Source organism: Thunnus albacares, chromosome 5 (genome assembly GCF_914725855.1).
Source record: "Thunnus albacares chromosome 5, fThuAlb1.1, whole genome shotgun sequence".
Taxonomy (NCBI): Eukaryota; Metazoa; Chordata; class Actinopteri; order Scombriformes; family Scombridae; genus Thunnus; species Thunnus albacares.
The window spans coordinates 6,255,048-6,280,773 of NC_058110.1; the positions used below are offsets into that span (position 1 = coordinate 6,255,048).

Below are 25,726 nucleotides of genomic sequence, written 5' to 3' on the forward strand. Positions count from 1 at the left end.
CCTTTTTGATGAAGTATCAAACAGACGGGTTTCTAAGGTTCCCCTCACAAAAGAGCTCCTGACTCCTGAGCTCCTGGGCGCAGTAACTTCCTGTAACTTCCTGTAACTTTTTCATCATTGCAAGGTTGTATGAAGAAATCACTCTGTCTGGCCACTGGTGGCCAAGAAGTAGTTCCAGCTTGTAACTCCCCATCTTTGTTATTTTTATTATTGTTTGTTCGTGGATTAAACAAAATACAACATGCTAATTAATGAGATTTATGGATGTTGGTAGGTGTAATTTTGAATTTTAGAATGAGTCAGGCTAGTTTCCCCCTCTTCCTGTTTTTATGCTAAGCTAGTTGTCTGTTGGCTTTAGTTTCATAGTTGGCATACAGACATGAGAGTGATATCTTGTGAGGGTACAAAGAGATATGTTTTTCTCTAATCTTAGGCTTGCCAGGCTTCTTGGATAAACCCACATATGTGAAGACCAGATATGTAACAAACAATGTTCAAAAATTCATGGTGTTTCAGGTTTAATTTTGAGAAAATACTTTCATCTTTTTTTCTGTTAATGTACAACAGGAAAGAAGCTTAGACAAACACAATTCCCAAACTAAGTGTGCACTCACATAGCCTTTGTGAAACTGTCCCCTGGTTGGTAGATATTTGGTCAATATTTATGCACAGCCATGTAATGACTGTACACAAATAACAAATAATGGCTAATAATGGCAAGTACATGACAGTGCCGGTTATGGCTGCTTTGAAATTTGCAGTGCAACTACAGTGTTTTCCCTGCACTATTTATCAGTTGATATAATACCTCAGTTTTTTCTTTTTCAGCCCACATATGGGACTCATCATAAGAGGATTATAATGGAAGGTCATCCACATTCACAGTCTCACATCTTTGATTTTCCTTTATTTTTGTTTGTTCTTGGCCGTCAGCATACTCTTCATACCGTGTACTTAGAAAAGGGAGCTCAGGGGGATACAATGAGTGTGTGTGTGTGTGTGTGTGTGTGTGTGTGTGTGTTTGTTGACAGTTTGTGTTGTAAGACAAAACATGATCCTGCAGAAATAAGCTGCACAAAATACACTCAGGAGAAACACTAATAGAGACATGATGTTATATGAATATGTTATCCACTTTACATTTGCAGTCAAACACATATATCCAAGGGCCAAATACGATTTTTGTGTATATTGTTAGAACTTTTGATTACTAATAAAAATGTTCTTCACAATGCACCTCATGCAAGAGCATTTTTGTATCCTAACTCCACAAATGTCTTGTAAATTCCTCATTTTAACCCAATAAACACCACCTGTTCAGGAGTAGGTACGTGTTAGTGAGATTTGGCAATCTGCATAACTGACAACCTAAAATTAGTATATGAGGCCACATGTTTGGCTCCGTTTTGGGCAAGTTTTATTGATAAAAATGCTATCCAAGACTTAAATGAAGATTTTCACACCACTGAGCTTCATGCTCTGCTGTTTGACATCAGCAGCTGAACACATAACTAATTTAGCAGTGTCAGTAGTTGGAGACCTGAAACAATGTTTGTTTTAATTGCCTTCCTCAGTGCAGCATCTCTAGATTTCATTAGTTTCCACAAATTTTCCTCAAACCACAGTAAATTGCTTTTATTTTTAGATTTTATCTGTATCCTCACATTAAATCTTTCCCTGACAGAGTTGATTCTGTGAGTAAAAGTATCACAGCCATAGTCCAGATCATCAGAAGACAGTACATCATCCCAGTTCAAGCTGTTAATTTCATTGATAAATTCTTCTTGCTTAGCTCTGGGTATGCATGGAAGGATCATTGTCTTAGTTGCCGTGGTCTTAAATCTACTTTTAGTCAGTTTTCTTGCACATAGGGTTAGGTTATGATCTGATAAGCCAGTGATTAAATTATAACTTTTAGTTATTCTTTCTGGTTTGTTAGTAAATATCAGATCGATTTGTGTACTGGAGCATTTTGCAATCCTAGTTGGGCCTTTTACTAGTTTTTCTAGTTGGAATTTTTCTGTGATAATTTTTATTTTTTTCCTTAGTTTTATCCTCTCAGTCCACATTAAAATCACCCATAAGTAATAATTCTTTGTTGAGATTGCACTCTTTCAAGACTTCTGTGAGTTGATCATAGAAAGTGTCATCTGCAGAGGGGAGGCTATAGATACCTATGATGTTAAAAGACATTTGCTGGGATAACATTATTTTTATCCCAACATATTCTAATGTGTTACCCGCATTATAAACCACACGTTCACATTTTATGTTGTCGCTCACATAAAAAAAGCCCCTCCTCCTCTTCCATCAGGTCTGTCTCTTCTGGAACATTGGTATCCGGGCACCGTGAACACACTCGCAGGAGTTTTTTGTTTCGACCATGTTTCGGTCAGACAGATAAAGTCCAGATTTGAGTCAGACACAAGATGAGTCAACTGATTGCTCTTTGCAGTAATGCTTTTGATGTTAAAATGTCCATCAAATAGCCCCCTTGGTTTCAGCTTCGGGTCCTATAAGACTTTTGCATGACTGACAGTTTGGAAGGTTATGAATAACCTCTACCTCCTCACTGCAGGGTTTCAACACACAGTGGTGTCAGCAGCATGTTTTGTGAGAGAGACACTGGACCTATCAAGGTTTCCACAGCCCGGTAGCGAAAAGTTATTCATGGAGACATCATGCCTCGTGTTAACAAAGTTTAGTCTGTTAAGGGAGAAGCCCAGCTCAGAAAGTTGCTGCTGTTAAAAAAATAAAAAACTCCTCTGTTAGCTTCTTTAGTGCTGTATCTCCTTACACTAACCTCTCTGCTGTTGTCCTCATTTCTCTCTCCCTCTCACTTGTAAAAGGTCAGTTGCACAGTTGCAGGATACTAATTGCGACTTAGACGAAGGTGTCATTAATTATGAATATATAGTATTATATATACAGTATATAGTGCGAGTGTGACCTGTAAGATGAGGACAGCAGAGGAGAAAGTGAGGAATAAAGAGATGTATTATGTTACTGTCTTTCTCTCCTCCTGCATGTTAAATGTCATTGCTTTCCCTGTCGATCCTCAGGTCAGTGTGGTTGCCTCCTGCTGTGTCTCTGCCACACACACACACACACACAGGTTTATTTAAGTCTTACCCTGACCCTAACCATCACCACTACTTGCCTAAACCTAACCCTTATGCTAACCTTAACCTTATCCTTACCTTAACCAATGACCCAAATATCAGCTTTTTCCCAAATGGGGACATGGCTTTTGTCTCCAGTTGGACAAGCTGTCCCAAATTAACTGTTCTGAAGTCTGAAATTTGGCCCCAAAAGTAGCCTATGACAGACCACACACACACACACACACACACACACACACACACACACACACACACACACACACACATACATACATACACATACACATACACATACATACACACACAGGTTTACTTACCTTGTGGGTATTTACATAGACTTGCATTCATTTCCTAGACTTACCTTAACCCTAAGCATAACTACTACTTGCCTTACCCTAGCCCTTACCTTAACTTTAACCTAAACCTAAACCCACTGACCCAAAAATGAGTGTTTTACCTAATACGGACATGGCTTTTGTCCTGAATTGCACAAGCTGTCCCCATTCAACTGGTCTTAAGTGGTTTGTGACACAAGACATCTCATTGCTGTATGAATGTGATTCTGATTATAACATACTTTGTCATCTGAATGTGATGCCTTCATGTTGAGACCTGATAGGATTGCTCAGTCTGTTTCTAACTCAGCCTTGAGTCATCCATGTGGGGAGAATGCAGGAGCAAAAAGCAACAAGTGACATTATATTTGCAAAATTAAAGCTTTTTTGATTAAATGTTAATTTAATTTAATGTTCATTTTTTGATTCCATTTGGAGATAATTACCAATTATGTGGAAATAACCTCATAACTCACTCAGGAACAGAGTGACCTGTGTATACCCTGTAACGTCATACTGGTGCCCTCATGCTGGGGCTGGGGGTCACAGTAAGATCTAAGAGTAGTTGATTGAGCTAAATGCACAGTACACTAATTAATATGACTGAAAGATGTGAGGAAAATATCAAATTATGATTTTTCTGACCAGCTGTTGGCAATTTGTATATGTAATTATAAGTGATATCTATAAATTAAACTACAGGCTTGTATTTGTGATCTACATAGTAATAATAAACAAATGATTGTGCCTACTGTAAACACCTAGGATTCTTTTTAAACCAATTAGTCAGGGAAAAGTCAACTTCTAAGCAAATTTACCTTTTTTCTACAGAAAAAATGACCATATCAGCTCACATGAATTAAAAGATAGTCATGTGCCCATATGAATGCTGAAAGAGGTTTTCTCACTGTAATCATTCCTCCTGTTCATATGGGTTATTAAAAGATCCCCTTCAAATGCACGTTTAATGTAAGTGATGAGGGGAAAAGTGTGTCCACAGTCATTTTTTGGAAAAAATGCATTTAAAAGTTTATCTGAAGCTTATACGAGGCTTCATCAGTCTGAGTTAGTCATATCAAGTGGATATCTGCCATATTTACAGTCTTTTTAGCATCAAATTCCCTCTTTGTGTTTCCTCAGTCAGTGTTTCCCCATTGAGCTGCGGTGGAAGTATAGTAACAAAAAGAGGGACTCTGGTACTAAAAAGACTGTAATGTTGAAAGATACCTACTTGATTTGACTCGTTTGCATGGCTGAAGCTTCATATCAGCTTCAGATAAACTTTCAAATACATTTTTGCACAGAAGGAGGACTGTGGATTTTGGTCCCCATCACAAGAGATCTTCTAATGGTTAGTATGAACAGGAGGGATGATTACAGCAAGAAAAACCTATTTCAATGTTCAATTGGATACCTGACTGTTGTTTTAAGACAGACTTGAAAAATTGTGAACCCGTCCCTTAAGATACATATGAGCTATGTACTCGGTGTTACTAAATTATATTCAAATACATTCATTACATTCAAAACAAGTGTTCTGTTCAGTAATGGCAATAATAACAAACTGTTGGCAAGTCACATCTGACTGTTTTTATCAGACCACTAACACTGCTGACAGCTCTACACTTTAGCTGCTTCAATTAGCTTCAGAGACTGACAGGAATGAGCTGCTTCACAGCACAAATGCTGGAGGTTTTTATGAAGAGCTTTTAAGGTGATAAGCTTGAAACAATGATATGATACATATGTGTAAAAGTTTAACTGGTAGATTTAGACAAGTCTATTTGACCAGCTATCTGTCATTTGTGCTTGACAACTGCCAAGCTACCTGCTAGCTACCTGAAAAGCCTCAAATTGATGTCAGTCATTTAACTCTTCACTCTGTTGCTCTTTTATGAACAGCAGAAAGACACAGTCTACTCCTTAGTTTCTTTTCCAACTACAACAATCAAAAAATTATTTTCTGTGACGCTGGGATAGGAAATAATGATTGAAGGGAAAACAGATCCAGACGACAACTGCGAGCTTTCAAAAATATCAGTATTGAAACATTACAGATCATTAGCAAAGGCTTAAGTTCAGTTGATCGACTTGTCTTGCACAGTAAAAATTGTGAATTTGTAACAAAATAGGGATGAATTGAATTCCAAATATGGAATTTGTCTCTGTTTTCTTGGTATCACCTCTGATGTGAGACAGACCTTGTTGTGCTATTTTGTGGTTTGTTGTAATGAATCAACATACACTCCCTGAGCACTTTATTAGGAACACCTGTGCAATTTAATGCAATCTAATACCAATAACATAATGCCATTCATCCCTGTCAGGTGTACTGATACCCTGTGAGCGCTCTGCACAAAACATTGTCTATTTGCTAACATGTTAGACTGACCGTAGCGAGGCTGCTCTGCTGAATTTCATATAATCAATTGTTAAAAGCCCATGCAGTTCAAACATATGGAAACAATGGTTCATGTGTTGCCATAATAATGTCAGCCATGTGGATCTGTTTTTGTGTGATGTCTTTAGGTCATTTGGATTAATTAATGTGGTCTTCATGATTCATTTGCATCCAGTAGAAACATCCCTACCACCTAGGCATCTGAACTGTCACACACTGTTTTGTGTAACAATTTTCGATCAGGTTTTCCGTAGTTCCTAACAAAGTCAGTAATAGAAGTAAGAGTAAATATTTGTGAAGGGAGTTAAGCCAGTTTTACTGATTAGTCAATATAAATCAATGAAAAGTAGAGTAGATACATCACAGATATTTATAACCATTGCAAAAATATAACAAATAATTGTTCAGCATATAAAAAGGATGTTCTTCTTCATCATCCTAGCTCTCAATTTATTCTCTGATTCCACATCTAATCCTATGTTTCTGTGCTTTCTTCTAGGTTGGGCCTCGCCAAGGGACCCTCACCCTCTCCAACGCTACCAGCAAGCTGCGAAGCACACAGTTCAGAAGGCTCCATGCCTGACTGCGAGTCATAGAATGGCGCTCTGGGATTTGGAGTTCTTGTTTAATTAAGGGAGGAAAATCTTTCATAAAATGCAGTGAAGTCTTGCAGTCATTACTCTCCCATAGAGTTTTCATTTAAAGACTTTGGTTCATTTATGAAAGGATTTTTTTCACTGTAGGATATCACCAGGGTGCAAATAGAACTGTGGAGCTGCAGCTTAGGTGGAACTGGTTTTCCTGAATAATTGCCTTTAGTTTGAAGGTATAAAATTGTCTGCCATAAAGGTTTTTTCTTGGATTATCAGGGCACTAGTGAAGGTCAATACTTTCTCTCCTTCCTGATCTTTGATCCAGTGCCATCTCCCAACTTATTCTCTGACTTTGAGGTTTTTAAGGATTAAGTATTAAGCCCTGGAACACCCCTTTCAAGCACCTCTTTCCCAGGAATATATTCAAGCCAAAACTGTAACCAAAATAACCCTTCTGACAGTGCAGGAAAGAAGAGGGCTGGAGAGAAAGGAGTAGTGGGAGTCGAAGGGCAGATGGCTTCACTGCTCAAAAAACACCAACAGCTGGATGAATAAAACATTTGAATAGAGAGGGAGTCGTGACATCTGGCTTAGGAGTGAGTTCCACACTCTGCTCATTCCCTCTCTTGTTCCCTTTTTCCCTATTCTGTCCACTCTTTCACTTACTCACATTTCTATCCTCTTCATCCCCACAACCCCCCTCTCCCTCTATCTATCTTTTACTTTCTCTTGTCTCTTTCCCTCTGTGGACACAGGGTCACTCAAAGAGACAGAAACAAGCTTGTGCCTCCACTTGTTTCTCCTGCTCACACTCAGTTTTGTTCCACCTTTGCATTAGCTCCCTCCCTCCTCCCTCCTCCCATTCCTTCTCTACCTCCTCCTCCTCCCCCGGCACGGTGTGTGATGGTGCGTCCCCTCCTTTCGGTCCTGGAGACATGCCTGTACAGGAGATGGCGGTGAGTCCTGTCAAGTCCCTGTACTGGGAGCAGTTCCCCCCCATGTCGCAGCGCCGCGTCTACTGCACTCCCGTGTACCACGAAGGCCTGCTCTATGTGCTGGGGGGCTGCAGCGAGACTGGCATGCCCCTGGACAGTGTTGAGGTCCTGGATGTGGAGAGCCAGACGTGGAGCCAGCTGCCGCCGCTGCCCACTGCACGGGCGGGGGCTGCAGCTGTGGTGCTCAGGGGCCAGGTGATGGTTCTCGGGGGCATGAATCAGCAGCAGACCCCACTGGCCTCCGTGGAGGTCTACCACCCTGACGAGGGCAAATGGGAGCCAAGGGCCAGCCTGGGCCAGCCATCTATGGGTGTCACCACTGTGGAGAAAGGTAAGAAAGTGGAATGCCTGTGTCATCATGCAGAGCAATCATGGCTGTGCGATATCTTGGTGTTGCAACCATATCTCTTGTCAAGAATTGCGATCTTGGATGATTCTGCAAAACCTCAGATTGCAGTCACTGATAAAGTTTTCATGTCTAATGTCAATGTTGTTGAAATTCTCACATTCTACAATATCTGTGCATGGAAACTACAGTATGGTTAAGGTAAGGGAAAGATCATGGTTACAGCAACTGTGTTTAAAGTAAGTGTAAGATAAGTACCCCCAGTGTGTCCCACACTTTTGGCTACTGACCCCTTAGAACAAAGGGATGTTTTCTTGAAACCTCTTGTCTACTGATTGTGACTAATTCAACCAAAGGGTGTTCTATCTTTGTTTTCTTTGAATAATTTGAAGAGGAAAAATTACTGAGTAAAAGCAAATATTAAAGCAAAATCTGAAAAAATGACATACTCTCCTCTTAATCATCTCACAACCCCTCATGTTTATCTTGTGGCTCCTTGCTGGGGACAGAGTTAGGGATTAATGCATGGGTATGGTTAGGTGATAAAAACAAGTAGTTTAAGTCAAGGAAAGATTGTGTTTACGCTTAATGAAGAGGCGAATGTGAATTGTTGATTATAAAGTGAGACATGCTACATGCTCATCCACCATTACTCTCCACCTCTCTACATGAAGGGCACACTACTTCCTGCATTGGCACTGAACACTGGCATGGAATGTAAATCATATTTGGGGACACTGGGCTGGGCACTGATGATGCCAATTTCAATGTAGAGTATGTATGTAACTGTGCTCTCTGATCCAACAGGGACATAGGGTAAAAAATCTCAAACCTCTGCTTTGTGAAATGGGTCTGCTTTACGTTTCACGCTATGCTTTCCCTTGCGGAAAGTGCGCACATTTGCGCGTGGTTTTGCAAGCCAGGTAATGCTACATAAATAACATATTTTCCTTAGATAATTGGTAGATTTTTGGTGTGTGAGTCGAGATGCATGCTCTAGTCTACCTGTATAAAAGTTATGCAAATGCACATTAGACATTTAGAATCATTGTTTGACAGGTCAACTTTATTGCAGTGCTTGGAGATCACTCATTTGATTCCTGCTCTGATAATCCAAATTTAGCAGTGCACCCTGTCAATTATGGCACAAAACTTCATGTAGGCTCATCAAGAACCGATGAAGTGGAGTATGCAGGTGCTTTGACATATTCATAGGATTTTTGTGATTTTTTTTTTAAACAACAGCAGCAGCAACAAACTCACTGTTAATTTTGGGAGAAGCCCCTCCAAGCTTTTCAGTGACTGCTAAAGTGTCTCCTGAGTGGAATCTGTTCACTTGTGATTAAAGCTGAGTGGTGACGAGATCGCTGTCTGCACACACAAGACATGAAGCTGGTGCTTATGTTCTGTAAATATTACAGTCCCAAAATTCATATTATGTAAATGGTCAATAGGTTGTAGGTTGGCATTTGTGTTTGTGTTTGTGCGTCTACTGCGACATCTCTGTAAGTGTGTGTGTGTGTGTATGTGCTTCCTCTAGCAGAATATCAAATTTAACTCATGTGGAAAAGCCAGTCATCACACAGTCTACCTCTTCTGAATAAACATACTGGACCTAATGCTCATTCCCCAGGCGTGTGCAGACTGCCTGAGGTTGTGTATGTTGGCACTGAGGACGGGAGAGTCGTGAGAAAGTGAGGGAGAGAGTGGGAGGAAAGAGACAAGAGACTAAACTGATCACATGCCATTAAAAGGGAAAAGATAAACCACATATTTATAGTCATAAAGTCCAGAGAGACTTAAAATATGACATAAATATGAGACCGATGACAGCGAAAGAACAGAAGTGAGATACATTTCTTAAAGTGCTTCTTCCCCACAGTTTCCTGTGTTTACATCTCAGGCTGCATGCTGTTGAGTGTCAACCTGATGAACTCAGGAATCAAAATGACCTTCCAAGGTGGGCCCTGTTTACACCTGGTATTAACATGCGTCTCCGGTGATCCGATCACAAGTGGTCAGCTTTAAGTACGTCTACTTACACCTGGCATTAACATGCATCTCCACATGCATCCTGAGTGACCACTTGTGATTGGATCTCACTTCCCCGCTCTATATGCAAATAAACACAGACATCATAAACACTGAGGGACCGCTCCGTTCAAATCTGTGCTCAACTTGTTTGATAACAGGATAAACAAATATACAATGCAGAGAGAGAGTTATATGCAGCGACCTCCCCACAGCTGTGTCTCTTCATTCAGAGACACTGTGTGCATTTACGCAGAAGACACAGCAGCATAACTTCATTGATTATTTAAATCTCTGACACGCCGACAGGATCCATCAGGATCTAATGTTAAATAACGTTCTGTGTTCACACACAGTCCAGATTCATACTTTTTAGGATGAAGCAGTCGTCCTCCTGATAAATTCTGAGCTCATTATGTTGAGCAGCGCAGCAAAACTGAAAACTATCAACTTGACGGGACAGAGGAAACTATCCAGTTACGTTTATTTTTTAGACAGACAAGCGAAAAAATAATGGTTCAATTTCCATTCTAATTGTTGATTTGATCCAAACAGGATAGTCCAGTCATGGCTTTGCAACTGTAACTATACATGGCAGACCTTTTGAGCTTTGGATTCCTCAACATCCTGAAGCAGTATGCATGAAGCTCTATTAACAGCGGTATTCAGTAAACAAAGAGTTTGGAGGGTGGTTTCGGTTGATAAGCTTTCCAAAACCAAAAATCCAAGAGCAAATGTGAGGAAAGGATTAAACTGTGTGTGTGTGTAAGATGCAAACATTAGCATATCCTGCTAGCTGGCTTACTAATGAAGCATTACTTCTAAAGCCAAGAACTGGCATATCATTAGCTAACTACATTATTATGTGGGTTATCCCTGTTTAGGAGGACTGGAAGATCTACAGTTTGGGGGCCGGACTGTATATCACAGTTTAGGCATTAGCGGCTCTGTCCCGCTCTTTATTGGATTCTGGAAAGTTTACTTCAGCGACCTCAGCCAAATTCCTTTCCTGAGATAGTGTTATACATTGTTTTTATGCCCATTCTCAAAACCTTTTCTCCTGTAACATTAAACATGAAGCATACAAATAGTGAAGCACAAATCTAACTTGAGATGGTTGTCCAGACATACTTTTCTAGTATGCTAAAAAAAATTCTTATCTCAGTTTTCCTCATCATATTTACTATAATAATAGGACTTACTAGTTTCACTACAATACAAAAACAATGCTGCCTTTATTTCCATATCCTCTACATACTGTAGCTCATCAGCTGGTGAGTATACTGACTGTTTGCCTGAGACATGCAGCTTTAGCCTCAGTCTTTTTGTATGATATCATGCATGTTGCCATCAAGTGCATATTTAAGACCCTTTTACTGGGTTCTCGCTTAGACACAAGTCTTACAAAATTCAAATAGAGACAGAGGTTAACCAACTCATGGAGTAACTGTTAAGTAATTAGCTAACAGTAGCTAGCTACAATAGGCCTTTTTTCTGTTTCTGAATGAAGTCAAAGAGCATTTGTTTTAAAATGTGGTAAATCTTCCAGTGCCAAAAATGCAAACTTTGACAGGTGTGGCAGGAGTAATTAAAGCTGGGCACAGGAGTTTTGAGGTGATTTATCCCATATTTATCCCTGATTCACTCCTGACAATTGGAGGAGAAATCTGGTCTTGGACATTGGTCTGTTCCAATGTTAAGCCCAAATTATCTGGTAATGTGAGAGGTTTACAGATCCAGTCTTTGACCTCTAAATAGCTCACAGACTAATCAGGGCCACCCTGATAATTTCAAACATGTTTTTTATTTAAGATTTAAAATCTGGATGATTACGTCAGTATTTTCCAAGCAGGACTACAATAGCCAATGAGAGAGAGCTGATGGTGTTGCCAAACAATGTTACACATTCTAACCCTTGAGGCTGTTAGCTAGCAGACTACTATTGTTGACAGATATTAAAACTAATATAAAAACTGACTTCACTTCAATCTCACTTCAGTTCTTGCTGAAGAGCAGACAACCTGTGTTGACCACATCTCCCAAACCATTTTTTCATCCAGATTCATTTAGCCTTTTGCTTTTGTTTTTTCTCACTGCAAAGCATTTTGTATACATCTGTTTCCCCATGAGATCACGTGAGATCATGTGAGGTGGTGCACTGCCCCCTCTGGCACGATAATCTTAATAATATGCTATAGAGTGTGATGCACTATTATTTTCAAATCTTGTAGTGTGTGCATGTTTGCGATTGGAGAGAAGAGCATCGGTGAAGTTTCTCCTTATGTGTGTGATGCAACCTGATTTCAAAATTGGTTAGGATTTAAAACTCCTGTACTCTGAGCCCGGCTTAAAGGGACCAACCAATTTTCAACCAATTCATGGAACTAACATCAGTCATGCTAGCTAGCAACGGTTGATAAAATCTGCTAGCGACAGTCATCATTTCTGCAGGCAAAATTGATGGTGACCAGCTCAAAATGAGAAGCCTGTTTTTGTTAATCTCTGTCTGAAATCAAGGACCCATTGTTTCAAATATTACAAGGAGTTTCTTGTGGTACATTTTCCCCTGTTATTGTAAGCAGTGGCAAATGGAAAGCCTGACAGGAGTAGCAACAGTAACTACAGAGGAGGGGCTGAGGAAAGGGTCTGTTTCTTTAATGCAGTCACCATTAATACTGACGTTAGAGCTTATAAAATGTATGTGTCAAGAGAACGGCTCTTGATGGGAGAGAGCATTTTAACTTTTTCTTCCTCTGTGTTTCTTTAGTCCAACTATTTAAGCTGAAACTTTAAGCTTTATGCCATATTCTTTTTAGCAACACCTTTTTAATATTTTATGTTCAGTGTCTAGGGCCTAAAAAATTCTATATTTACCAAAGAGAACAGTGGGAGTTTTTTTTGTATGTGTGTGGAATTATCACTGTGCAGTCTGTGGTGCGTGCTAATGAGCATTGAGGTGGGACATGATTTCGGTCCTGAAACTAGTGCAGCAGAACAGTTGTGCAGTAAAAACACTTCCCTAAGTGGACACTGTCACACTCATTAAAGAAAAACTCATTAAAAAACTCTTTTTTCCTCTGGACGGCTGTAGTGTGAACAGGAAAATATATAGGGAAATATATAGGTCTATACATATGGGACAGGCACCTCATATTCATTTGCAATTGATTGTTTTATCCACACTGAAAGAAGAAGGGATTTGGTGTAGTTGATAATCACCACCACCAGTAAATCCTATGGAATTTATTAAACTGAGACACATCCAGACCCTAGTTTTAATCTATGAGAGATTATGGCTGCTGTCATACATATTAATCTTAAACTTTATGTCACCCAATTGTTTAGCACTACAGGAAATCTCTGCCACATTATTACTGTCTTGCATTAGTCCTGCAGGACTTTCCAAACCACTCTTCTCAATGATGGAGTAATGGTATAAATGACAGTGTGTGTTTTGTGAAATTTTGCTAATTATCTGATACATTTTGACATCTGTGTGACAAATGACTAACTAACTGACCCCTGTGTGTATGTCTATGTGTGTATATGTCTGCTTGTACGGCACCCTGATCGCTGTGTACTGGTTGATAGTTATTGACCAGCAATGGCTGTTGGTGTAAGTAGTAGAGAGATCTGCTTTAACTGCGTACTGGACTTGACAGTACATGGATACATGATACACTCTTCCCAGTAATATTTACAGTTACAGTTATCATTCCAGTCAAATGTCCAGGATTTGCAACTTAACTTATGAGAAACCTTTATCTAGATCTCTGTGTCCAGTCACATCAAAGAGAGATTAGAATTCTATGAAACTCCTGATCTAACATCTGCCCTTAAGTGATACAGAATTTAAATGAGATTTGGTGTGAGGCTGATGGAGGTGTGGAGCAGTGATGAGAGTGGTTCAGCACATCGTAATGTGCAAAAAACACTGTTGCCTGCCTTTAAATAATAAACTTAAGGCAATTCAGGTGGTGACATGCAACAAAGAAACCCAGGATGTCATGGTAACAGACTCAGTCACAAGGATGTGACTAACAAGGCAACTTTTACATTACTTGCTCATGTGTATTTTTGACTGCAAGTTGACAGATGCACATTAAAGAAAATGCTGAACGTGTCTCACAGAGACAGGCAACTACACCTAGAACATTTTTAGAATTGTAAAACTGGAACCTTTTTATTCTTATTGTTTTTCTATTTAATCATAAATGGATTAAAGTACATACTACATAGGTTTCAATCCAGTAACTTTTCTCAAATGTACAAAAGAAATACTTTATGAAAAGTTAAAGGAAAAAATCGCCCTTTGGATGCTCTTATACTGTTAGATATCTATTTTTGATGCTTTTGTAACATGATGCAACTGAGCTCAGAAACACATGGTTGGAAATGACATGTCAAGCAACCCGTTGACTCTGTGTTGTGTTCATTCTATTTCTGTGCTGTTGTTTATTTTCTGGATAGGAACAGAATAAACATATGATCAGTCATGCAATTGGCTCAGTCGCAGCATATCCAGGCACATCTTTCATGAATTTCTTACACATTGTTTAAGTTACACAGTGAAAATGACATAACAAATACAGAAACATGAAAATATATGGCAAGCCGTTTTAACATTTAATTGAACCACATTCCTATCTGTAATTACATTTTAGATATCCATAATAGCATTTCTCCTAGTCAAAATTGTATTCTCCACTTGTCAGAATAATAATGAAAGATATCCACAATAACATTCTTACTAGTAGAAATTGTATTTCAAGATATCTACAACTTTGATTGTACTAGTCAAAAATGAATTTAATAGGGGTGCACGATTCAGGAAATCTCATGATTCGATTCAATTTGAGTTCTTGGGGTCACGATTCGATTCACAATCGATTCGCGATTCAAAATCGATTCGGTTTGCGATTCAAAATCAGTTCTCAATTCAATACATTCATAGATTTGATTCTAGATTGATGTTTTACTATCTATTTATGATTGATGGGATTTAGCAAGCTAATTCATGTCAGGAAAAAATGGAAAACAGCGTCGTGGCAAGACTGAAAAATGTGAATCGATTCATGGAATTTCTGAATCGGCAGAGATAGAATCACGATTCTTATGTAAATCGATTTTTTGCGCACCCATAGAATTTAAGATATCTAAAAATCCTTAAAAAGTATAAGTGGCCATTTTAACATTTAATAGCTAGACTGGATATTTATTGCAGATATCTGTAATTCAATTCTTCCTTGTCAAAATGAACATTTCAGATATTCACAATGATATTCTTCCTAGGAAAAATTATGTCACTTTTCCATTCATGTGTGTAAGCAGTGGCAAATGGAAAGCTTTCGATTTCAAATATTCACCAGTTGTTAATAGTCATAATTTAAATTTCAGCTATCCAAAATGAAAAACCATTCCAGATATCCATAAGATAATTTTGGATATCCAAAAGTGCATACAAAAGTGACATCACTTGTCCTGGTTTTACAATACATTATTATTTACAATGTGGCATGAAGTGTTCAGACATATTGGCTCTGAAGTGTGAATTTGCGTTTACAACTCAAAACTTAATTCCCCAGTATAGAGGAGTAATGTGCCATTCTAGAATAAAAAGTATTAGTCACACCTTAAGATCACTGGAGAACAAAGAATATAAATAATCATCAGTTTAGGCATGAAACGTGTAAAACACAACCAAAACTTGGTCTGTCTTGTCCAAGGTTATAAAATAAATCTTAAAGGAATTTTTCTTTGAGCTGGTCTCCAAAAAGTCATGAGCTAAGACACCTTTTCCCTCAAGACATCTCTTGTCTTTTTTTTCAACCAAGTTTGTGCAGATTTTAATCTTTTCTGAAAAGAAGCTCAGTTTGTTTTTGTTTCATTTGTAACATTAAGTCCTTGTGTTTCCACATATAGTATTTCACTTTTGAAGTTATGCTTACCCATGTGAAGTTTTATTTGATCCTGATTTGAGTATATTCAGGAAAATTTATTCAGCATTAAACTAAGATTACAAGAAGCCAGTGAAAGCCTGAATGCAAAACTGGCTCACATTGCTCTGGAGAAGACAGTGACGTTCAGCCGAACCTCTGGTTTCTTGCCAAAACTAGACGGACACATGGACTAAAACAACCATCTGTCAGGCTCACTAGCTTGGGAGCTAAGCTGAGAGCAAAGACTCTTCCCTGGTCAGTCTGAAACAAGGCTGGACCTGCTTCCCCAGTGATTCATCACCACTTGCAAAGACTCATCCACAGACCAGGACCTGCTCCGTGCTGTGCAACTACTCCGGCTGTATGACTGAAGCTAAGTCCAGCTCAACCCAAAACAACGCCTGCCGAGATGCCTTTGTGATCAAGTGTTGATCAAGGGTTGGTTGAATAACATAAAATTAAGAAGATAATTTCATTAGAGAAGTAAGTTAGCTTTCCCTTAGCATTACCTATTGTAATATTTTAGCCTCTATTCACACTTTGAGCCACTGTTTCTAAACATTTTTTTAAATTTCTTTTATCATTTAAAGCCCTTATTATTCTTTTTCTTTATTATCTTATGCTTTATCATGTATCCTTAAAACGTTAGCTATTAATAAATGTTAATTTATCCTAAGAAGTCATTGTTGTTCTTTGAGCACATTAGACACACTGTTTTGAAAAGAACTTACGGTTATGTGACTGATTAACTGACCAAATTGAAAATTAAATTCAGGGTTAAACGAGGTAATTGATCAATAAAAGTAGATAATTCTCCTACATTCCTCAAATGATCTAGAGAGTCTGTTTGCATGGCTCACTAGGGCATATTTGAATGATATCCATAAGAAACCACGGTATATTGTACCATGGTGTTTTTGACAGTACCATTGTACAAATACCAGTGTCATGTAATGAATCTTTGCACAGTACATATAATGCAGTGTGGTATGTTATTTATCAAAAAAAAAAAGACCACGGTGCATACAATACATACCATAATACATACTGTGATTCATGGTATGTGCCACTAGTAATATCTGAGGTACTATGGTACCACTATGGTACACCATGGTATATCATGATATATCATTTATCATAGTATATCATAGTACATTCCATGGGCAAATTTCTTATGAAGAGTTTGAATGCAAAGTGACAGTCCACTTCTGTTTAATGAGGAACACTGTCGACATCAGGATAAAGTATCATGTATGAGTGATAATTAAGTTTTATTAGGACATTATTTAGCTTTGATTATTTCCATAAAGCTCTTTTTTAAAAGCAAGTTCTCAGCTGGTTGGGTGTGAGGAACAGTACTGGTACTGGCACCTGGTATTGTTTTGGCAAGTTTTTCATTGTTGATGAGACAGGAGAGAGAGGAAAGGCTGAAAGATGGAGAAGGTGCTTACCTAGATTCTAAGCAAAAACATCACGTCTACATGGCGTGTGCATTAGACCAATGATCCAGGAGAATACTAGGAACAGAGCGTTCACTTTGCCGTGAGCCGGGGATTATTTCAGTGTCACGAATAATGTGCATAACATAATAAGTAGAACTATTAAGATTACTAAGGTGTAGAGAAAAGTTATTCATTTTTTCAGTATTATAAGTAAAATTCCTTCATATTTACTTGTCATTCAATTTTTGTTAAAGCATTATATAAACTAAAAAAACTCAGTATCTAGGTAGAATAAAATGTATTTGTGACACATAATCAGCTTTGTGTGTGTGTGTGTGTGTGTGTGTGTGTGTGTGATTAAATACTGTATGTATGGGTGTAAATGTATCCCCACTGTATGTGAGTAAGTATGCCTTTTGGCACAGAAAACTGGCCTCATGTTAATCAAGTCTTCAGCGTGGTCACAGCAGACAGTGGATGTTTATGAATTAATTTCACTTGCTTTGCATCTCAAGAGGGATTTAGCTTGTTTCTCTGTTTTGGTGATAATAGAGGATGAGTGATGTGTTGTATGTCATTTGACTGTGGCCATGAAACAGAATTCCTAGTTCTTGATTACTTGAGATTACTTTTTTTGATTGACTTTAGATTAAAAATAGCAATAGTTTTCCACTGTGGTGTTGTCTTTGGTCTCATTTAAAGTACCACATACTGAGTATTATTTTTTAAAAGAAATAGAAAATATACATATTAGAAAATTGACCATTCAATAAACCCTGTATTTGTCCAGTCATAGCTTAGCAACCATAACTGGGCACAGCAGGAGAAAGCTAAGCAAAATCAATTCTTCAGTGCAGAATTGACCTATTGACCTATTATGCTAATTTCCACCTCTATATTTTTAGACTCCACTAGAGTGCTTTGCATGATTCACAGTTCAAAAAAACCTTATTATTTATATTATTTATCTTATTCTAGCCTTTTATGCTGCCCCTCAATTCAGCCTTTCTCTGAAACAGGCTGTTTTGGATTCCCCTCCTGTCTGCCCCTCTCCCTAAAAGCCTGCTCTGTTTTGATTGGCCAGCTTCAGGAAGCTTCCCCTGGTTCTGGGAGAAGGCTCTGGAGGCAGTGTAAACAAAATATAGGTGTCAGATTTTGCTTCTTCTCGTTCCTTAAAAAATATAAACTTTTCAAATACATCTGTACTTGTTGGAGCTCAAATGTAATGAGAAATATGCAAGTGGACAGCATGAATATCTGCAGCAACAAACATTACATTACAGCAGGACGTCTCTGTTTGGTAAGACTCATCACCTGCTTATTGTGTGACATCTTTATCCTTTCTGTGGTTTGAAGTTTAGTTTCTCTCTGCGTTCCTGTTTGTACTTTTAGATATCTACCTTATTTTACTGTTTGTGTCGTGTTAAGTCACTGCTGATGAAAACCCAACATTTCCTGCTTTTGCTGCTTCTAATTAAAGGGTTTAAATGAGTAAATAATGGGAGACTTTTACTGTTAAGGAAATTAAATTTACAGGACATTAAATGTGTTCATCCACTGTTTTAGGAGAGCTTTGTTATCTGCACTATCCTTCCGATAAAACTGGTCGACACAACAACTCATGGAGATATTTGGAGTTCTTTGTTTAGCGGATCATTAAAAAAAATGCAGGGAGGAAGAGTACAAGTAGAAACAGACACAGAAATGCCATAATGTTAGCGGAGTGGAGCAGTGAACTCCAACGGGAGCAGCTGACACACATGCTGCAGGGCTGCAGCAGACGACCATATAAAGAAATCCATCACAAGTTGACATCAGCTTGGGCTGAAAGTAGAAAAAATCCTTGGAAACCGTGTTCAGAGCAGTCTGAAGCTAGTGCTTTTTGCTCACAGGGATTACTTCTACATATGTTTACCTCATTATTTGACTATGTGGCCACTTTCAATATGAATATCTGACATTGTAACATTATATATATATATGACTTATGAAAATAAGGAAAAGCATAATAGTTCCCCATTAAAATGATTTTTTATGTGAAAATACCAAAACGTTCATGCAGTGGTAATTTGTGTATAAAATGCCACGAACCTTTAAGGCATGTTTGGAAAACAAAACAAAACAAAAAAACGGCAGAAATATATGTTAAAAATGATGTGTGTGTGTGTGTGTGTGTGAGTGAGTGTACAGGTGTGTATAACAAACAGAAAGACAGTTCAGAGCACTGGCTATAGGTCGGGGTGTGCTGTCAGTCAACATTCACACATTCTCGAATGATGCCTCCTGATGTTTGGGGTGACCCTCTGTGTGTGTGTGTGTGTTTGGTGGTCTAATGAATGACATTTCTTGGCCTGCTCTAAAACCTAAAGCCCTAAAACCTCCACTCCTCTCCCCTTCCCTCCTCATCTCTCACCAGTTGCCCCTTCGCTGTTTCCCTGTCTGTCTCCTGACTTCCTCTGCATTTCAGAGGTGACTGATCAAGCGAGCATTGCTGTTGCTTGGCAACAAGTGTGTGACTACTGTGTTTGTTTTTAGACTAATCAGAGGGAGCAAGCATATTAGTTGTTAATGTCTGTAATGTGCGTGTATGTTCCAGAGAGTGTGTATGTGCATTTCCTGGATATTCATATGTCAACAACAGATAGAGCATGCATTTGAGAGAGCAAGTGTGTGTCTATGCACACAATTTTGAGACCTTTAGCTGCCTGTAGTGAAGTGAACACTGTGTACGAGTGTGGATTTCTCTTTCCTACACTCCAGTTCTCTCTTTTTCTCTTTTCATCCTTCATCATTAATCCCAAATACTCCTGCATATCACAGAAATCCCCCATCTCTCTATGCAAATTTTGACCCACTTTTTGTTTTACTTAGCATTTGGATTTGCCCTTTTATGTCATCTTTCCCCTCTCACCTCTTTTACTTCACTCATATGTCAGTTCACACCTCAGCTAACTGTGAAACAGATCTTTTTCCTGCAGTTTGCTTGGTTTGCACAGACATATGAAATACAGTGTATAATAAATGCAATCACTCGCTGTGTCATTAGAATATCTAGCTTTTAGTCCTCTTCGTGCTTTTTTGAAGCCGCTTTTTAATTGCTGCTGTAGTGTGACACAAAAGTGTCATACTCCTACTGCACTGATGAATATAATTTCCTTTTGCCACAGTCTGTGATTAATGAGTGCTGCCCTCTCCTCAGTCAACAGTCACTGTCTGTCTGTCAGCTGGCCTGCTTGACTGAAAAATAACAGTTCCGCAGAGCTGCTAAGCTCCTGAAGGATATAATGTATGTTTCTACAAGGAAGAGCATAGAGGCACACTGTCATGGCTTCAAAGTGGCGAAGGAGAGTGTTCTTTGGGGGGAAAGAAAAGGTGTGAAGTTGGTTACAAACAAAATCCCAAGAAAGACTCCTCTCTCTCCTCCTGTGAGAGTGAAAAAGGTTTGAAGGCAGCTGTACTGCAATATGTTTTTCAAATTTGCCTTATTAATACAGCAGTTGTTGCCTCAGATTCTTAGAATTTAATTAAATATGTATGTTTCTGCTTTTCTTGTGCTTCAGGACTTCCTGTAGTATCTTCAACATCCTTTGCTGGAGCTTGCTTTTCTTGAGAAACCTGTGATGATCTGGTTTCTGGGCTTCTGGAGCTTCAGGATGCATTATGCAAGACGAGAGTCTGCTTCATTCTCTTACAAGCAGAGGGACAGTAGTGTCCTCTGTGATAAGATAATATGCTGAGTTTGGGGTCAGTTTGGTCATGTGATAGATTTGTGAAAGACCAAAGTAAGAAATATGTAAGGTAATGGTCCTGACAGACTTGATTCTTATGATTCTAGGTATGTACAAATGGTCTCATGTGTTATTGTAATCTTCAAAGCAGTAAACATCTCCAAGTATAGCAGAATCCATTGAAATAAGAAAAGTCCTTGGAGGAGGGGTAAGAAAAGTCTTTTCAGCTTTCTTATGTCAACTCAGATGCAGATTCAGATTATGGCATAGTGGGACACTGAAAGATTCCTCAGCAGTTTCTCTGCATCTTTATCAGCGGTTTCTGTGAGTCAAACATATTCTTGCGAGGCAAATTCAGGTAGTTATTGTGCAGGGTTATCTAACAAGTCTGAAACAGTTTAAATTGTGTTTACTCTAAAAAAAATCATTTATAGTGCTGGAATCAGTTTTTCTCCCAGGCTTGTGCAATCCCTTTCTGTACCTGTGCTTTAAAATGGATACTTATTGCTGGTATTCTGTATACATCCATTGTGGAGCCACAATCATGTATTGAAACACAAAATTCAGGTTTCTTTCAACCAACTTGCTTGGTGAAATCTTTTTCTTTTAGCGAAAAAAAAAAAACATAATGCCATCTTTGTGTGAGTGGTGATGTCCTTCAAGATGAAATGAGTTGAGTGCCAACAAAGTGAAAACACTCTGATCATATTTCCTATGCCACTCTGACCCAGCAGAGCTATAAGTCTAGACTTGAGGTGCTTTGGCCAAAGACCGAGGTGCTAGTTCTTTAAAGTTAGAGCCAGGATTACTTATTTTGGAGGTGTGTTGTCTGATGACACTCTCTCCATTTACCGTAGACTCTAGTGGCAGCGCCTCATCCTCCTAGTAAAGGCTTTCATTAGAAGCTCAGAGAAAGTATGATTACAAAGGAAAACCTACAACAAGAGCTGGCTGCCTGACAGTGTGAAATCTGGTGGCATTAAACAACTCTGACTTGTTTTTTGTTCTGAATGGGGAGCTTTTTGTGCTCAAGAGGAAAGAAGGGGTGCAGGAACAACTGAGCTGGAAAAGAGTGAATGAGAGAAATGAGATGCAAAGCAAACCAGGAGAAACATGCAGGCTATACGAGTTCATAGTGTAAAAATATAACAGCTTTTGATGCAGTTTTATGGATTCTAATTTGATAAATGCAGGTAATTCATAGTAACAAATTAAATTGTTGTGTGGAGTCTCTTTTCAATGCAGATGACTGGGTGCTGTTGTCAAAAACCCAAGGTCTCTAGCAGCACTTGCTTGAGAAAGACGACCAGCAGAAAGCCCTGGCAGGAAGCCATAAAAAGAATAAACCCAGGCAGCGATTTTGAGCATACTGTGCTTCATACTTTGTCTTTTTATATATTATTTTTGTATATATATATATATATAAATATATATATATTAGCACAGCTTCGGGTAGGCAAATATAACATTTCTATTAGTTTCTACATTCAGGATGGGGTCAAAAGGGAGAACAGATTTTTGTTCATTTCTGGAAAAAGCTTGCCATAGGATATAAAGTTGGCCAAGTTTTTTATATCAACAAATGCACTTAATTAATTTTATTAATTTAAATGGAGCCCATCTGGTACTAAGTATTTAGGGGTCAAACTGTGTGCCAATATTGCAGATATAATACATAGTAATGTGACAGTTTAGAGAAGTGGAAGGCACTCAATCTAACCCTTTGGAGCAAGATTAACACCATTAAAATGGTGATTGCCCCACAGTTTAACTACCTTTTAATGATGTTACCGATAAGGAGAATTTTCAAACAATACAACCAAATTGTAAATGGAAATTAAATTTGATTTCAATTTAGATTAAATGAAAAATAAAATATATGGAATGGGTATAAGCCGAGGATTAGTTTACAGAAACAAAGAAATAATGGCAAGAAATAATGGTGGCTTTCCTTGCCCAATGAAGAGCTGTATAGTATTACCTTCAAGCTGGCTAAATTGGCAAGACACTGGATTGAGAGTAATCACCTAGGATGGACGGGAATAGAACAAGAACTTTCCATCCCCTTCAATCCAGTTGAGGTTCTATCACAAAATACCTCATCTCTGAGTAAGCCTGAGTAAGCAGCAAGCTAACGCTGTTTCATGACTCCTGTACATGTTAAATCAGCCAGCAGACTTGTGAGGTAGCTGCTGGCACTAGATAACTTCAGTTTCTGAGTCTTAGGCGGGCTCCCGTGTCTTCTGCTGTAAAGAAAAAGAGCTCTGTGTGTGTCTGCTGTGAGCAGGCCACACAAGAAAGCAGAGAGCTGCTCCAGCTGTGAGGGGGAAAAGAGAAAGAGGAAGAGGGGGTTCTCTGGTTCTGTTAACCTGGATCCATGGATGGAGCTTCACACCTTAGGTGTGAACAACCATGGGCTCAATTTTCTTAGTCTTGAAACATGTGGTCCACTAGTGAGATCCAACAATAAGGCAAAGATCATTTCCAGTGCAGGCTGGTTTACAAGAGAAGCCTGGCTAAGATACTTCATCGATATTATTTTACACCTGTCCATCTCCATAAAATGGGTTTACTACAAAATAATTTGTGCTGGGAAAGGTAAAAGGCACAAAGAGACTTTTATCCATCCATCCAAATTTCAGTATTGATACAGTTGAGATGTTTTATGTATTTGTTTTAGTGGACAGCAGTAATGCGCACAGATGCACACCTTCCTGTTAAGTTATTACTGGCAGGCAGCCTCAGTGGCACTTTGTCTCCAGTGTTTACTGATATCAGGAGAGTATTGTGGTATAGAGCACCTAATGGAACATTACATTAGCATATGCTGTTTCTTTTGATTTGCTTTGGCTCAGTGGCTGCTTGTTGTCCCAACAGGCACATTGACAGACACTGCTGAAAAGCTTTAGCTCTGCTCAACATGAGCATTCCCCTCCTATTCTTTCATGTGGTGTTAGTTGTTATTTGCAGCTTTTAATATGCGGTCAGTCCTTATTCAATTAGTACAGTGCACAACTTTTATAGCCCCATTAAGCCACAGATATACTCCCGAGTGGACGCGTACACGGACAGCTGCGGAAACCACGGACGTGTAGTTGTTCTGTTTATTTTTTATGTTTTTCTTGAGTCCGCTTGGAGGATGTACTCCACACATGCACAGTAGATCGGCATCTACAGGAAGACAATGTAGTGGCCGTGTGGTCACAACAAATTGCAGGTATGCAGATCATCATGGAGCATATGTGTACACCCTTTGATGACGAAATTTACGTCATGCGGACCCACACATACTCGCAGACGCGGAGGTTTAATTTTGACTTTACTGTTGATGCAGAATCAGTGGTGTTGCAGCAGTGTAAGGGAGTGTTGTTAATGAAGGTGATTTCTGCACATCCAAAGAGTAATTTAAGATCCACCAAGTAACTGTCTTCAAATATTTATTATATCAGGCCTGGTTCAATAATTTTCAAAGCATACAGAATACAGTAAGCAATGATAGACAGAGAAAACAGTGTGTAATCCCTTATATACTGTCCACCCCCAACATCTGGAACAACACTCAAAGTTCTTGCCATACATCCATTTGGCATAGTGTCAAAGGCACATATGTTTTCTATAAGGTCCTTCACACAATGCCAAGACAACAAGACATTATAGCTTCAAATCAACAGAAACTGACATTCTGGGAAGTTTTGTTTACTCCTCTAAAGCACTCAGAAACCATGTGTCCCTAGACCTCTTTCTTAACCATCAACATGGCTAAGATAGATGATAGTTAAAGGTAGAGTGAATAAACATTGACCATGTGTAATCACAAAAACACCAAGCAGCGAATTCAACTTCACTCCACTGACAGATAGAAAACAAAGCAACTGTGGTCATCATTGTCTCTGATGTCTCATGTAGCAATATTGCACATTAATGCACAAATCCAACAAGCATGTCAACAAGCATGAACTTCTCTCTCTGCTCTCTTTTTTACGGTGGCCCTGAAGTGCAAATCACAACGACAAACAGGAAAACACAATGACAAATAACAAAACACAACAACAAATAATAAAACACAACAGCAAAAAACAAAACACAACCGCAAAAGCAGACAACACAACAACATTAACTTCTAACGGAAAAGGTAGGTACCTGCTATCGACAAAGCTTGTTGCTGATTGGACGCTCTCCCATTGACAAGGATCATCGCTGATTGGATGGACGCACTGTCCATTTTTTTGACAGGGAGGAGGCACTGTCCGCCTTCATTTGGGGTCCTTGTAGTCTCCGCCCAAAGCTGTGTTCAACTTGATTCACAACAGGATAAACAATCAAAGTATTACTTTGTTTTTCTGTTTTTCGTGTGAATTAAAAAACAAAACAAAACATGCTTTTCCCGTTTTAGTCTGCAAATTGGCAATTGGAATACAAAAGACACCCAATCCAGAAAACAACTTGTTTTTTGCTATAGCATAGCAGAAAACAGTGTGTCGTTAGAAATCTGCTAGTTGATCTCATTGGAGCTCTCTGTTGGATTCTTCAGGCTGGTTAAAGTTGTTTGGAGCAGATTTCAATCTCTGAAGAAAGTGTGTTAAATCTGTGAAACAGGCATGAATTTAGTTTTGTAACTTGCAGCTTGTGTGTGAACTTGTAAACAACAGGAGTATGATAAGACTACTCAGATGCAATACAACATGCCATCCATGGATGAAAAGATTAAAAAAAAAGATTTTGTGTAAAAGCTTTGATCATTTGAAAATAAAATAGTGTTGTGAACTGTACTAGCCTTGAAGGTAAGCAAGGTTG

At 38.8% G+C, this 25,726-nt stretch overlaps 1 protein-coding gene across 1 annotated transcript in view; it reads left to right on the forward strand.

The window, feature by feature from the left end:
• The window catches only part of LOC122982828 (kelch domain-containing protein 8B-like), a 203,197-nt gene that overhangs the window by 40,783 nt on the left and 136,688 nt on the right, over positions 1-25,726 (forward strand). The window contains exon 2 of the mRNA XM_044352401.1: positions 6,358-7,777. Within this exon, the coding sequence (XP_044208336.1) occupies positions 7,387-7,777 (391 nt within the window). The 5' untranslated portion in view covers positions 6,358-7,386. The remainder of the gene's footprint in view (positions 1-6,357; positions 7,778-25,726) is intronic.